Source organism: Amblyraja radiata, chromosome 15 (assembly GCF_010909765.2).
Source record: "Amblyraja radiata isolate CabotCenter1 chromosome 15, sAmbRad1.1.pri, whole genome shotgun sequence".
NCBI lineage: Eukaryota > Metazoa > Chordata > Chondrichthyes > Rajiformes > Rajidae > Amblyraja > Amblyraja radiata.
The window spans coordinates 30184552-30200878 of record NC_045970.1 but is presented as its reverse complement, the minus strand read 5'-3'; the positions used below and the strand labels follow the sequence as shown (position 1 = coordinate 30200878).

General features: G+C 41.4%; 1 protein-coding gene across 1 annotated transcript in view; it reads left to right on the top strand.

The window, feature by feature from the left end:
- The first annotated feature begins 1989 nt into the window (after window positions 1-1989).
- LOC116981152 (V-type proton ATPase subunit B, brain isoform-like) overlaps window positions 1990-16327 on the top strand; it is a 50623-nt gene continuing 36285 nt past the window's right edge. The window contains exon 1 of the mRNA XM_033033953.1: window positions 1990-2134. Coding sequence (XP_032889844.1) covers window positions 2029-2134 — 106 coding nt within the window. The 5' untranslated portion in view covers window positions 1990-2028. The remainder of the gene's footprint in view (window positions 2135-16327) is intronic.

Sequence of the window (16327 nt, the reverse complement as noted above, 5' to 3'; positions counted from 1 at the left end):
CCTTGCTGAGGCAGTGAAGTGTAGATATAATTCATGGCCCATTGAGTCTACTCCGCCATTCAATCATGGCTGATCTCTGCTTTCTATTCCTATTTCCTTGCCTTCTCCCCATAACCATTAACACCTGTTCTAATCAAGAATTGGTCTATCTCTGCCATAAAAATATTCACTGACTTGGCCTCCACAGCCCTTTGTGGCAATGAGCTCCACTGATTAACTACCCTCTGACTATAGAAGTTCCTTCTCACCTCCTTTCCAAAAGAGCACCCTTTAATTCGGAGGCTATGACCTCTGGTCCTAGACTCTCCCACCAGAGGAAACATCCACTCTATCTATGCCTTTCCTTATTCTGTAAGTTTCAATGAGGTCCCCCCTCAATCTTCTAAACTCCAGCGAATAAAGGGCCGATGCTGTCAAATGCTCATCATATGTTAACGCACTCATTCCTGGAATCATTCTTGTACAATCAATTGAAGGGAGGTTGGTTTGTGTGAAGGTACACAAAATTGCTGGAGAAACTCAGCGGGTGCAGCAGCATCTATAGAGCGAAGGAAATAGGCGACGTTTCGGGCTGAAACCCTTCTTCAGACTGGTTCAATGGTTTGTGTGAAGGTCTGTTCTCTCTTTTGTGTGCAGTTCTATTACAGTTTTCATGCTGTTTGGCATGATAAAACACAACAAGCTTCACTCAACAGCGAGTACATGGTTAGCCCATATTAACTCGTGCAGTTTTAACTATTAACAGAACACCATGCACGTCTTCACATGAAGATAGACACAAAAAGCTGTAGTAACTCAGCGGGACAGGTAGCATTCCTGGTGAGAAGGAATGGGTGACGTTTCGGGTCGAGACCCGTCTTCAGACGAGTTAGGGATAAGGGAACGAAAGATAGAGACGGTGATGTGGAGAGATAAAGAACAATGAATGAAAGATATGCAAAAAAGTAACGATGATAAAGGATAAAGAATAATAGCTGTTTGTAGGGTGAAAATTAGAAGATAGTGCGACTTGGGTGGGGGAGGGAAAGAGAGAAGGAATGCCGGGGGCTACCTGAAGTGAGAGAAATCAATACTCATACCGCTGTAAGCTACCCAAGCGAAATATGAGATGCTGTTCCTCCAATTTGCGTTTAGCCTCACTCTAACAATGGAGGAGAACGAGGACAGCAAGGTGTGTGTAGGAATGGGAAGGAGAATTCAAGTTACACAAAATTGCTGGGGAAACTCAGCGGGTGCAGCAGCATCTATGGAGCGAAGGAAATAGGCGACGTTTCGGGCCGAAACCCTTCTTCAGACTGATGGGGGGTGGGGAAAGAAGGAAGGAAAAAGGGAGGAGGAGGAGGAGCCCGAGGGCGGGCGGATGGGAGGGTGGGAGGAGACAGCTAGAGGGTGAAGGAAGGGGAGGAGACAGCACGGGCTAGCCAAATTGGGAGAATTCAATGTTGATGCCATAAGGACGCAAGGACCCCAGACGGAATATGAGGTGCTGTTCCTCCAATTTCCGCTGTTGCTCACTCTGGCAATGGAGGAGACCCAGGACAGAGAGGTCGGATTGGGAATGGGAGGGGGAGTTGAAGTGCTGAGCCACCGGGAGGTCAGGTAGGTTATTGCGGACTGAGCGGAGGTGTTCGGCGAAACGGTCGCCCAACCTACGCTTGGTCTCACCGATGTAAATCAGTGAGAATTCAAGTGTCCAGCAACCGGGAGATCAGGTTGTTTCAAGCGGGCTGAGCGAAGGTGTTCCACGAAACGCCTTGTATTTACAGAATTCAGTAGTTCCCAACATATAGGATCTTTGGTTCCCAAAACTAAGGCTCAGAGCTTCCCCGCTCCAGCGAGGCGCCGTCGTCTTAGCAACGGCGGCGTTCCCCCATTGGACAAGACGCTCGGTCCGGCCGATGGTGACGCGACGAGACGAGACGTTACGTAACGCGCGCTCCCGCGGCCGCGTCGGGCCCGCGCGTCACGTGAGCCGGAGAGGGGTTCCGCGTGCGCGCGAGCGGGGGCGCGCCGGAGCCGAGTGGAAACATGTCGCTGATGGTGGAGCAAGCGGTCGCCAATGGACCTGCACGGTTTGCGGCCAGGGAGCACGCACAAGCAGTGAGCAGGAACTATTGCTCGCAGCCCAGGCTGAGTATGTGTCCGGACATTTCCTGACGATCAGCTGCAACCTACTGAAAGTTGTAAGAGTTGTAAATATTCGGGGCCCTTGAGGTGCTGGCGATTCATTTACTTTTAATAGCAAGAGCAGGGGTTCTGCTTCCTAGTTTAAAGCATTCAAGCAAAAGTTTCATTTCCAGGATAGGTCACGTTGGCTTTTCAAAAACTATTATCAAATGATTATTCTCTCGGGTATTTTTCTTCAATGCAGTTAATGTTTTATTTGTATTAAGTATAATTCAATTTTCTCGCCTGTATCAGGCGGAGGCTTCGTGTTGATCCATTGATATCTGAAAGCCTCGGAAGTGTCACGGTTAGCAGATCAATTCAATTGTCATGATTCGCATGTGTCAGTTACTTTTGGTTAAGTTTTAGGGTCTGACCTAAGAGAGTTAGAATATTTCTGGGAATTGAATGGAATCTCTCTCCACCTCTATCTGCAGTTTAGTTTGTTGCATGATCATCCCAAGATTTCATGTGATTCAGTCATGTGATGAGAAAAATCAGGACATTTAAATGTGGATGACTAGTTGGTTGCTTTTATTTTTGAATTATTTTGTTACGCTGTTTACATTGGGTTAGTTTAGGGCCCTCAGACTCGGGAATGGAAACATTTTTAACCTCTACGATTACGTTTTGTTTAAGTAAGCATGACTATCAAGTTTCTTTGCACAAATATGGAGGAGAGCTTCACTAGCTATAAATTAAGGAGTGTTCAAATAACATTGTCTCACTTTTAAGATAATGTCATTCTCAGGTTTTGAAAAATGTGCATATATTTTTGTGAATACTAAAAACCTAAAATCTATTAAGTCATCTGATTAAACTTTGTGTTGGCAGGTTTCATTTTTTTAACACTACAAAAACATTTTCAGGTTGTTATATTTATAAAGATGATTGTAACAACATTTCCTTTTTATGTAATGCCAAATGGAACTTTTAAACGAGGAGCAGAATTGACATCACAATCTGGTCAAATATTTCACTTGGTGATGATTTTAAACCTTTGCAAATATTGTGACTCAACTATGTCCAATAGTACGAGGATAGACAAAAATGCTGGAGAAACTCAGCGGGTGAGGCAGCATCTAGCTATAGACCCTTCTTCAGTCTTCAGGGTCTCGACCCGAAACGTTGCCTATTTCCTTCGCTCCATAGATGCTGCCTCACCCGCTGAGTTTCTCCAGCATTTTTGTCTACCTTCGATTTTCCAGCATCTGCAGTTCTTTGTTAAATATGTCTAATAGTACGGTAGGGTTGGGTTATGCAGCATAAGTGATACCATTAGTACACCATAGAATTCTCATAATTTTTATTTGCATCTCTTTGAATGTTACTTGATGAGATTTGGGAGTAATTCAATCTTGTTGTTCATAAGAGAAAAATTCTGCCTAAAATATTCTGATGGGGTCAGATTTGTTTTCTTCTGACTTTCAGTTTGCTGATAATAACTACCAAATGTTGACATCCCAGTATCAGCATTCCAGTGAATGCCATTTCTCTTGAAAAGCAAGAAATTGTTGGAAATTAACTTAGTTGTCTGAAATCATCCAACAACTCTTCAGAGAAAATAATACCTAATCTACCTAAATAATACCTAATATAACATTCACTTGCAATGTTATATTTGAAATTTGAAAATACCATAACTAATGATTTTAATCGGATAGTGACAAAATGGACTTTGTGGCATCAATCTGGGAGACATTTGCCTTTGCAGATGAGAAAATCAGCTAAATTTGGAATCTTGCTCCTTTTTCTGTTAATTAGTAGCATAGAAAAGCTGAAGTTCCAATTTAGTTTGAGCTCCAATGTGACTATTTTGATTGATGAACTGTTCCATATTCAAGGACTCAGCAGCTAACCTAAATGAGGATACCCATGCCATCACAGACATCGTCAGTAAATATGTAGAGGATTACATCTCAATCTGACGAATCGCCAACTGACAACCACAATGAGCTGTGACTCACTCCCTAGTGAGGATCAAGTCTGATGTGTTCAAGGGAGGTGATCCTGACATCAGGAAATCTAGGTATGTCCTTTGCAAAGCCATCAGGGACACCAAGATGATTCCAGACCAAGCTAGAATCCCACGCTATCCACACGGATGCATACCGACAGATGGCGTGCATATTATAACGGTACAAAGTGAAGTTGGGTAGAATTACTGGCAACTCTGCATCCCTCCCCATGACCTCAGTGCCGTCTGCTTGTCTTGAACAGGTCAGTGGTATGGTCCAACTGCCCAACAGCCTTGAGTTCACCTGTACCCCCAGACGCCATTTGAGTTCACCTGTACCCCCAGATGTCAGATCGGCCTTCTTGAATGTACCCAGAGAGAGCAATTGACTTGTGTGGAGTCCCTGGCCATGTTCTCAGAACCACCCAGTTCTGTCACATCCATCATCATGAAGTGCTTTGAGAGACTGCTCGTAGCGCACATCAAAGCCAGCCTCGCAGGCAGGTTTGATCTACTACTTCAGGAAAGCAGTCAACATAATCACTGACCACTTAGTCATTCTCTCTTCTTTCTTCTCCTGTTAAGCAGATGATAACAAAAGCTAATAAACACATACCATTAGATTCAAGAATAGTTCCTTCCCTGCTGTTATCAGACTCGTAACAACGATCTCTCCTGTGTTGAGGCTGATTTTCCCAATTTTCCAATGTACCTCATTATGACCCTTGCATTTTTAAAATCTGTACTTTCTCTGTAGCTGAAATACCATATTCCGTACTGTCTGAAGTACTCATGCGCCATATGTTGGTTCACGTCAATAATAAGCTAATACGAATATCTTTAAAGTCTGGATTATTTTCACATTGGAAAGGGAGATGTTCAGACAGAGATGTTTGTAAAATTCACTTGAATATTGCATCAGTGAGATACAATTTCTCTGCAGATGCTGGTTTAAACTGAAGATAGACACAAAATGCTGGATTAACTCAGATGGACAGGCAGCATCTCTGGATAGGAATGGGTGATGTTTCGGGTCGAGATCTTTCAGACTGAAAGTTGGGAGAAGGAGACAGTGATATGGAAGTGTAAGGTGTGAGAACGAGACATCAAGGGATGAAGTTCAAGAGAAATGTAGAATAGATCATTATTAGCTAGGAGAAGGTGACAACAAAGCAAATAAAATGTAATTAGGAACTGTCGGACTGGTCGGGGAACTGGGAAGGAGGAGCGATGGAGAGAGGAAAGCAAGGGTTACTTGAAGTCAATATTCATACTCTGGGGTATAAGCTACCCAAGTGAAATATGAGGTGCTGTTCCTCTAATTTGCGCTGGGTCTCACTGACAATGGAGGGGGCCCAGGACAGAAAGGTCAGTATGTGAATGGGAGGGGGAGTTAAACTGTTTAACAACCAGGAGATCAGGTGGATTTAGGCGGACTGAGCGGAGGTTTTCAGCTAAACGATCGCCGAGCATTTCTTGCACCATCCTAGTCACCTTTCCCCTTGGTACGCTCATCTCCTATTCCTGAGTCCCATATTTCCCTCTTACTTCGCCCCTCCCCCTGAACCTTTCCACGTGTCCCTCCCTCCAGCTTTGTATTTCATTCCCTTTTTTCCTTATCTGACACCCTTTTGTCTCCTTTTCACCCATCAGCCAATCAACTCTTATCCCAACCCCCCCCCCCCCCCCCCCCCCCCCACTCCACTCCAACACCTGTATCCACGTATCACTTGCCAGGCTTTGCCCACCCCCACCGCCAGCACTCTTTTCCAGCTTTTTGCCTCCTGCTCCACTCGGTATGAACGTGGATCCTGACTGAATCATTATCTGCCCATCATTCCCTCCGCAGGTGCTGTCTGTTATTGATATAGTGCCATTATCACAGGTGAAGAGAGAACTTGATGTGTTTTCTGGGGTAGACACAAAATGCTGGAATTAAGGGCCTGTCCCACTTGGCTGTCATTCGCGCTCCATTTACGCGACCTGCTGGCGTGTGGGTAGCGCGGGACGGGCTCGTGGAGTGGCATGGAGGAGTGTGGACTTCATCCTGAACGAAATCTTCGCGCGCCACCGGCCTGTTGCGTAACTGACGGCCAAAGTTGGACAGGCCCAAGACCCTGGTCACCTCCAACAGCAGCAGAAGCAGGCAAATGATCGCCGAACTCGGCCTGGGGCTCACGGCCGTTGCGGATCCGGATCCGCCTCCAATCCTACTTCCAAATTCTGACCAAACAAATCTTGGTTTTTTACTGTTGAAAATAACATGTACCTTAAAAAATGCATCTGAAGTAATAGATTCAGTACGAAAGCTACATGTTACTTAAGTAAGATAGACATAAAAAGCTGGAGTAACTCTGCGGGTCAGACAGCACCTCTCGAGAAAAGGAATAGGTGACGTTACAGGTTGAGACTTCTTAAGGATACAAAGGACAATTATTATCACATACACCAAATGGTGTAGTCAAATTTGACTTGCCAATGCAGCACATGAATAAAGATAGGACACAACATTAAAGAATTTAACAATAAACATAAAAACATCCCCCCACAATGGTTCCCACTGTGGGGGAAGGCAGCCACGTCGAGTCCCATCCCCTTTTCACCCATAGTCGGGCCTATTGTGGCCTCCGCAGCCAGTCCGATGTTTACAGGCTCAGATGTTATTTAAGTAACATTGCTTAAGTAACATAACTAAAGTAACATCTCCTGACTTTTTTGGTTCTCAATTTTCAATTTAAAAATCTTGATGCATTATGAAAGATGTCAGGTGTCAGCAATTATGTTAAGAGTGATTTTCTTTCTCCCTCTGTGCATAGAAACAAGAAGTATTCTGTGGCTTTAGTTAGTTATGTTCTAGAAACTTGTGGCTAAGGTGAATTTAGTGTGAAGCCCTTTTTTTTAAATAAACTGTGGTCTAAATGTTTGTGTTAGATATTGCTGAATCTATTCAGAGCTTGCCAAGCTTAGGGACATGAAACAAATATTTCATAATATTTGAAATGCAAAATCATTAAAGGAAAAATCAAATAAAAATTGCAGGATATCAATTTTGTCTTTTTCAGTTGGTGTTATTTTCTTGGGTAAACACATTTTGCTGAAACACTGAATTTCATTGAGAGATTGGCATCTGTATGGGTTTGGGAATTCTTGCCAATTAATTACTTTTAAAGTGCAGTTGCTGTTTTAATTTTGGAAATACAGTATATTCAATTTGCGCACATCAGGTTCTATTAAACAACATTATGCTAGTACTCAAATGTTTTTTTGATGAAATCTAAAAACTGGAGATCAATTTTAGTTTTAGAGAACCAGGCCCTTCGGCCCCCCGAGTCCACATCGACCAGCGATCCCTGCACATTAACACACGCCTACACACACTAGGGACAATTTACACTCATACCAAGTATACAAACCCAAGCTAATTTACCTACAAACATGTACGTCTTTGGAGTGTGGGAGGAAACCAAAGATCTCAGAGAACTCACACGCGGTCACGAGGAGAACGTACAAACTCCGTACAGACAGCACTCGTAGTCAGGATCCAACTCGGGTCTCTGGCGCTGCAAGATGAGTAAGGCAGCAACTCTATCGCTGTGTCACTGATGCTGCAAATCTGATATAAATGAAAATATGTTAGAAACACACACCAGCTTAGGCATCTGCAAAGAGAAAAAAAAATTATACTTTTGGTTGAGGATGCTGTTTTGTGATATTGATTGAGAAATAAATTGATTCTTAATGGGTGCAATGTCTTTCTGGGAGGACTTTTAATATTGTGCAAACTTACTCTTGTGACTTCACAGTTCAACAATTGATAAAAGGAACAGAAATCTGTGGTCATAAAGCAAGCAGATTCTTATACTTTCTCTTCCTTTTTTACGCATTGCACTTGAAGTAAGCAATAAAAAATGAAATTATCTGTTAAGCCTTGATACAAAACAATTATAATAGCTGTACTAGTATATCTTCTAAGCATTATTTGGAGGCAGAAAAGTAAATGCAGCCTGCTACAGGATATTACTGTGGTGTATTATGCATCAATTTTGTTACTTATTCTTGTCTGTTCTGGAATATATGCAATCACTGCATTTATCAAAGTAGGTTTGAAAGTGCAGATTTATTCTGCGTAAGTACAAAAATAAATCCTGACCAGCATTTTTTTGTTCCTCTATCTGAGCATCTACTTTCAAATGAACCTTACTTTTTGGTCTCGCTATCCCTCCCTCCTTGCATCAAAGCTCATGCTTCCTGCTACCCCCACACTGTTATTCTTGTGTTTACTTTCACATCTGCCTTAGCTCCAATTTTGCCCACCATGTTTTTGTAAATTCCTTCTGCTTATCATGGCATACTTACGGCCATTTTTAACATCATCTCAGCTCTTTCTGTATCACTTGCTCTATCCACAATTACTAAATGGTCGGAGGATATTTTGCTCCAACTTCCTTGTCCGAATTGCACCAATGTTCATTTGCATCATATCAAATAGCTCGGCCTCTCCCTGTAACTTTTTTTTTTATCAACTCTTAAATATTTTGCCTTTTTAAACCTATCATCTTTAAAACCCATGGTCTCTGCTGCCTGACAACATGCCAAAAATGTGCTCCTGGCATAGTTCAGCTTCCAAAACAAGCTGTTCTCTGCTTTTGATGATTTCATTTTCTACCCAAATATCCTTTGCTTGCCTTCAGTATTTACCATATTGTCTTTCAAATTTTGTTCATGTGTTGAAATGCAGGTTCACAGCACCACCATTTCAATGTGCAACCATTTTATCACGTTTGCTTATATTGTTTTGCTTCTAGTGTAGATTATTGACAAGAAGGTATCCGAACGTTTCCTCTTTTATCATCTACTGGTAGTGGTTGAGGTGGGAGGTTGGAATGTGCTCCCAAATTGTTAAATATCGTGTACTTTTAATTACTTTATGCTCCAGTCACTAGATATCTTGTGAACATTTTAAAACATTATTTAATTATACAGTCACCACGTCCGTCAGCACTTTCACCGGATTGAAACCATCAGTCTCTAACTTTTGAGTTTGTCCCTGGTACGCCCAGCTTGTGATCAGGAGGCCCAGGAGCGGAGGAGGAGACCCAGGACAGAAAGGTATGGGAAGGTGAATTAAAATGGTCCACTCGGCCTTGGCTGATCGACAGGAACAAACATGGACTCGGTGACTGTTTTGATGAACACTTGCACTCAGTTCACCAAGACCTACTGGATCTCTGGGTGGCTAACCATTGTACTGTCCCAATCCCCACAATGACCTTTCTGTCCTGGGTCTCCCCCATCACCAAGTGAGGCCACATGCAAACTGGAGGAACAGCACCTCATATTCATGCCTGTGCCTCTCTGCCTGTGCCTCTCTGCCCAGAGGACTTTGAACAGAGGACTTTGTTGCCCTTGATTTTAGGATATCAATCCCTAATTAATATGTGGGATGTAGGTAACTCTGGCCAAACCATAGTTTATTCCACATTTAGTATTTCCCTTTCGGAAATTGCTAACTTGAAATGTTAATCATTATGAATTAAGTTGTTAGGTATGGAGCTTCAGGGTCTTCAGAATGACAGTACTTCAGTACAATTCAGTACTTCATGATAGAATGCTAGTATAAATTGGAGTGGGTATGTTTCCCATTTGCCTGTCATTCTTTTTCTGAATAATGTCTCGTACTTGTGAGGTACAAGTGAAAAAAAATTGGGAATTTGCTGCAGACCATATTTTTCTTCCTTTGAGCTCTCACTGGATCATAAATGTAAGATTTTGCATCATCTTCATCTTAACTCTGAATTTAAGTCTAATTCAACAATTCTTGTTACTGAGACATAATTGCCTTTTGCCACTGATTCCAATTGGCCATCATCCTTGGATCCCATGGAATTTACATTTTTGATTAGCCTCCATATGGGACATTGTCATAGCCCCACATCAACTGGTTTGATCATCTTTTTGTGCAACTCGAAATGGACGCACATTCCATGAATAAAGATGTGTGATAATCAATGCCATTGGCATTCCTGGTGCAAGAGGAAATGTGGGGTTTTAATCCCTGATTAAATACAAGTATATGTGGATATATTGAAGAGACTGCCTGTGAAGCGTCTGCAAAATCTATCTTTATCCACCACAATCCAAGGACAGTTTAAAGAAAGGACCGCTGATCACACATTACTCATGTAACTGTAATGTAGTGAATACCATGCATGGAAGTCTTCTCTAAGAAGTGAACATCTTCGGTAACATCTTAAGAATTCAGTAGGGATATTGAAGAAGTTGAGGCAGGATGTTTGGGGGAGATGGCTGGTGAAAGAAAAAATATATTTTTCTATTAAATTAATTGTGCATGATGCTAGATTAAAAAATGTGCTTCAAGGCCATTGCAACAAAGAGATGGAGTCTTCAGTTATGTAGACATTTTCTTTAAAAAGGTACAATAAATTAAATTTGCCCTGGGAATGTGGACGTTTATGCAGAGGCAAAAAAGAAAAATTTAGGTTTTCAGTGAAATAAAATGATTTATGCACCTTTTATTGTAACATTTTAATATGAAAGGAAGCAATTATGGGAATCTTAACCCATGCTCTCTATCACGTGTTAGTGTAAGAGGAAGATTGGCAATTGTTGTTTCTTTCTAATGTAATCTGATACACTGTTCTATTTTTCACATAGTTTCACAGGAATAAGAATGGGTTACTCTGAAATCAGAGCATAATTGAGCAAGTTGTTGACTTTACCTCATGCTGAATTTTTTTTCTATCTGCTTTGTAAAAGTAATAGTCAAGAGAGACTTGACTGTTTAATTGTCAACAGAACAATGACATTCTTACTTGTGGCAATTTAACAAGCCTGTAAATGTAATGGAGATGATATATAATAATCAAAGAATACAATATGTTATTAACTGTAAAACTAGGTGACCACAGCTGTGCAAAAAATAGTCCATAGTGCAACCAAAGTGTTGCTTTGGATGTGGCTATGCCTTGCCCAATTGCATTCTAAAACCACTGTAAAAATAGAGAAGGAACTTGAAATGTGGGAATATAAATTGTTCAATTATTACTCAACAGAATACTTACGCCATTAATTTTCCTAAAAGTCCATGCGTCATGTGATTTGATGCCTTTAACATAAACTTGGGTGGCAAGAATTGTTTCATTTTCAAGCTCCATCATTGATTTCTTAGATGCAACAATTTGTAGAGATTTGGGAGAAGTGTGAGTGGTGAATTTTGATGAGAAAGAAACATGGGAAAAGAGCAATGACATCGGGTATATTTGCACAAATCTTTGAATGTGCGAGACGAACATATTGCGAAAGCTTTTTTTTTTTTGAACGCCATTTAGGATCTTGGACTTTGCATGTAGGCTACAGAAGCAACAAGGGTTACGATAAACCTCTAGAATATAGACACAAAAGGCTGGAGTAACTCAGCGGGACAGGCAGCATCTCTGGAGAGAAGGAATGGGTGACATTTTGGGTTGAGACCCTTCTTCAGACTGATGCTGGGGAGTGGGCAGGACAAAGAAAGAATGTAGTCAGAGACAGACTAGTGGGAGAACTAGGAAGGGGGAGGGGATGGAGAGAGGGGGAAAGCAAGAGCTATTTTAAGTTAGAGAAGTCAATGTTTATACTGCTGGGGTGTAAGCTAGCCAAGCAAAATATGAGGTGCTGTTCCTCCAATTTGCGCCGGGCCTAACTCTGACAATGGAGGAGGCCCTGGCCAGAAAGGTCAGAATGGGAATGGGAGGGGGAGTTGAAGTGCTGAGCAACTGAGAGATCGGGTAGGTTAAGGCGGACTGAGCAGAGGTGTTCCGCGAAACAATCGCGGAGCCTGCGCTTGGTCTCGAGATGTACAGAAGTTGACGTTGACACCTGGAACAGCGGATACAGTGGATGAGGTTGGAGGAGGTGCAAGTGAACCTCTGCTTCACCTTGAAAGACTGATGTTGTCCTTGGATGGTGTCGAGGGGGGAGGTAAAGGGACAGGTGTTGCATCTCCTGCGGTTGCAGGGGAAAGTACCTGGGGAAGGGGTGGTTTGGGTGGGAAGGGACGAGTTGACCAGGGAGTTGCGAAGGGAACGATCCCTGCGGAAAGAAGAAAGGGGTGGGGATGGGACGATGTGACCAGTAGTGGGATCCCGTTGGAGGTGGCGAAAGTGTTGGAGGATTATATGCCCAAGACTCTATAGAATGTTGATCAAGCTGAGATTGGGCTATTGCATGCAATTCTCTTGCTCCAGGAAGGAGAGTGCACACCACATGTCATATATTGGTCTGAATGGTTGACTTTAGTAGGAGCAGAGAAGATTGAAAGGTAATTTGATAGATTTGTTCTAAAATAAATTGTTGCCACTGCAAGAAGGGTTGAGAACTGGAGGACAGATTTGAAGTGATCACCAAAAGAACAGGGGTGATGTGCAGCAGATGTCAATATCTGGAGTTTTTTGTTCAAGGATGGTGGCTTCAGATAAAATCCTTGCGTTTAAAAAGAAATTTGGCCAGTTATGCAAGGAAGAAAAAGTGTTTATTGGGGAAAAAGCTGTTGAATTGGACGGATCAGATTGTTCCTGTAGCATGCTACAACAGGTTCAGTGGTCCTAATGGCCTCCTTCAATGCTGTAACCATTCTGATTCTAGTCCATGCCTTTTGAAAGAGCAGCGAAATTATCACACTGCTGACATCGAAGAAAGTTGCCTGCAAACAGGTAAAGATCAATGTAGTTTGGATTTTATCTTTCGGTTACTGATTCTAGGAGATCTTTGGATCCAGAGAAGTGATATTATAAAGCTGGCTGAACAATCAATTGTAATGGAAATTCTCATAGAAAACCAAGGATTTAAAGGTGTGATTATTAAGTGCAGAAAACCGGCGTGATAATGGATCATGAAGGTGGGGAAAATGGTGTCCGTTTTTGCCGATTATCTGCTACATGTCCTTGGAACATGAATAGATGATGTCGGGGCCCTTTTTCAAACTGATTCAGTCTGCTGAGTTACTCCGGCACTTTGTTTTTCACCTTAGAACAAGGTGCCAATGCCGCTGGTCTGCACCAGCGAGCCCTACTTCACGCACTACCGTGCGGTCCAATTGAGCTCACATTGTAGCCCCTGGCCAGCAGCACTTTTGTTCAGGTCACCACCACCGACAGGATGTGTTCGCACACCGTGGGGCTCTCTTCTGCTTCTTTCTTCGCTTTGTCTGCTCTCTGCTCCACTGTTGCTGTCACCTTCTCCCCTGCAGTTGTGACATCTTCCGAGGTGGAGTATATTGCTGACTCTGGAGGAGGACGTGACAGAGTGGAGAGCGGGCAAAGCAAGAAGCACGAAGCAGCAGATGGTGCAAGAGGAGGGAGCCCCACGATGACCGTACGTGTCCTGTCTGTTGCGGGGGCCTGAGAAAGTGCTGTCCCCAAGTGCTACAATATGAGCCTCAACAACAGCCACATCAACTGATCCTTGCGGCAGGTGAAGAAGAGCTTACTCGTGCACCTTGAGGATTGGGGCTGTAAGTGGACTGGAGGTAGTGTGAGCTGGGGGTGGCATCGGCAGGTCTGTCAGCCTTAACCAAAATCTTTTATAAAGGGATCCATTAAAATGAGGGTTTACTGTATTTATAGAATGCAAAACAGATTGGTGTTTGCTATTGGGATCATGGCAAAAGCTTAAATATTGTAAACATTTTCAAAAGGTAAGGTAAATTTTTGTATGTTAAACATGGAATTGTTAATTAATTGGGAATGAAAATCCACACAATTAGATTGAATGGCCAGAGATGGGCCAGTGCAAATTGTGATTAATACACCATTAAATTCATACTTGCATCATATCGATCAAACGGAACATTTAATTTTCTCGGCAAAAATGATTTTTGATCAGATTATTGATTATGAAGGTTGCACTGGAGAAGGCTAGGTAAGAGTTCATCTTTGAGTGCAACAGGAAATCCTTAACTACAATTTCTGGATTTCCAGATATAATTGTGCATCTGCATTAACCATAATTTCCTATTAGTTTCATTGTGAAAAGACACACTTATGTGATGTGGATAGTTTTACAAAAATCTATATTGATGTAACAGATCCGAATGTTGAAATAAAGACTAGATCTAAAAATTATTGAATATTGGTTGTGTTCATTGATTTCTTTTTTATAGCTTGGCATCTAACACAACAATGTATTCACATTGTACATTAAATTAAGAAAAAATATCCCTCACTAGTAGAACTTTTGCTGAAATTAACAATTTAATCTACAATGTATAATGAAGTTAGGGCAGCACTTTGGCCTAGTGGTAGTGCTGCTGCCTGACAACGGCAGAGACCCGGATTAGATCCTGACAATGGGTGCTATCATTACGGCGTTTGTACGTTCTCCCTATGGCCGCGTGGGTTTTCTCTGGGTGCTCTAGTTTCCTCCCACACTTCAAAGACGTACAGGTTTGGCTTTGTTAAGAAAAATTGTAAATTATCCCTAGTGTGTAGGATAGTATTAGTGTATGGGGTGATTGTTGTTTGGCGAGGACTCTGGGCCACAGAGCCATTTCTGTGTTGTATTGCTAAAGTCCCAAGTGAATAAATAGAAATCTGAGAACAAGTTTGAAAGCCGCTGATTCAATATACTTGTTCTCGTGGACATTGTAGTGTATTTTGGGAGGGTTATCAAACCTTACGTATGTTACTGACATTACTGATAATTTGCTCATATAATGATACCAGCATACTCGTAGCACGTTGAATGAAGCACACTGTCCCTTGGCATTTAAGGGAGATTATTAAAGGTAAATAGTTACAAAACAATTTATAACTTCAATTTATTTTCTAATAATTGGTACCCTTTAGAGTTTCCAGAAATCAACTTTAAAAATTGCATAAATGTTTATTCCTGCGAATGTTGAATTGGGGTCTGGTGTCTGGCTGCAATATGCAAAGATCATTGATGTCAGAGCAAAGCAAAACGGAAGAGTTCTTGATTGTTGTGATTAAGATTTCCATGTTTGAATATGTTTTCAAAAATGTCATCAAATTCCTGAGTTGTTGCAGAGACAGGTACTTAATAGTTACTGAATCACTGACTTCAGTTATTTATATCTAGAATGTAATGTCACAGGGACTTTAAGAGAAAATGATGAATGACTGCACATAACGTTTCATTGTTTTTCTTTGTGAAGTTGATGAGCTAATTTAGGTCTTTAAATGATTTTTAAAAAATGATAGAATCAGTAAACAGGTTTGGTAGCACAAAAGCTAGAGCAAGGATGACATATTTCCTTCCCTAAAGAGCATTAGCAATACAGATCCATTTTTTTTTTTACAACACTGACAGTTCTCTTCATTGAGATGAGCATATATGCAATTAATTTTAAATTCCCCAGCTTTTGATGGTGGAACTTTAATTCTGCCGATTCAAGGGATCACTTCTGTCGCTACTATCCAATAATTTAAACACTGCTACCATCATACCCTATAGGAGATACACTTAATTTTGTGGAATTGTTTACACTGAAAATCAGACTGTTGCATAAAGTATTAATACTTAATAATTAAGTTCAGTTAAATTCATCTACTTACAGAAGCATTTTATATGCAAATGGAATTAAATCAAACAACTTAAAGCTGTTTTTTATGGTCTCAATGCTCCAGTACATGCCACAGCCAATCCTTTATTTTTGAAGTTTGGCTTACTGCCTTTAAACAGAATAATGTGACAAAAATAGAAAACGCTGAAAATACTTAGCAGGTTAAATAGTATCCATGGAAAGAAAAAAACATTTCAGATTGAAGAAATATTCTGCAATATTTTCAGTTTTTGTTTCAGATTTCCAGCATTGACAATTTTTAATTTTCAGTAAATTGTGACAGTTTATTTGTGCACAGAAAGGTCTTGCAGATAACTGAAAAATAATTGGATGATCTACCGTCATGTTTGGATTGAGGAATGAATGAAACTGGGGAGCTTGCATGCTCTTTGGATAGTGCTGTTGGATCCTATACTTGCACCGTGGAAAACTAACAGCGCTGCACAAAGTCTCACCTGAAATATAACACTATTAACACACATCATTGAACTAGCACATTAGATGATATCTTCGTCCAGAAGACAAGGCTGTAGTAGATTGCTTTCTTGAATTTTTGTTTAGAAAGTGGCGGGAAAGGGAGAATCTTTGAAAAATTAGCTCCAATCATTTTCTTTGAAATGTTT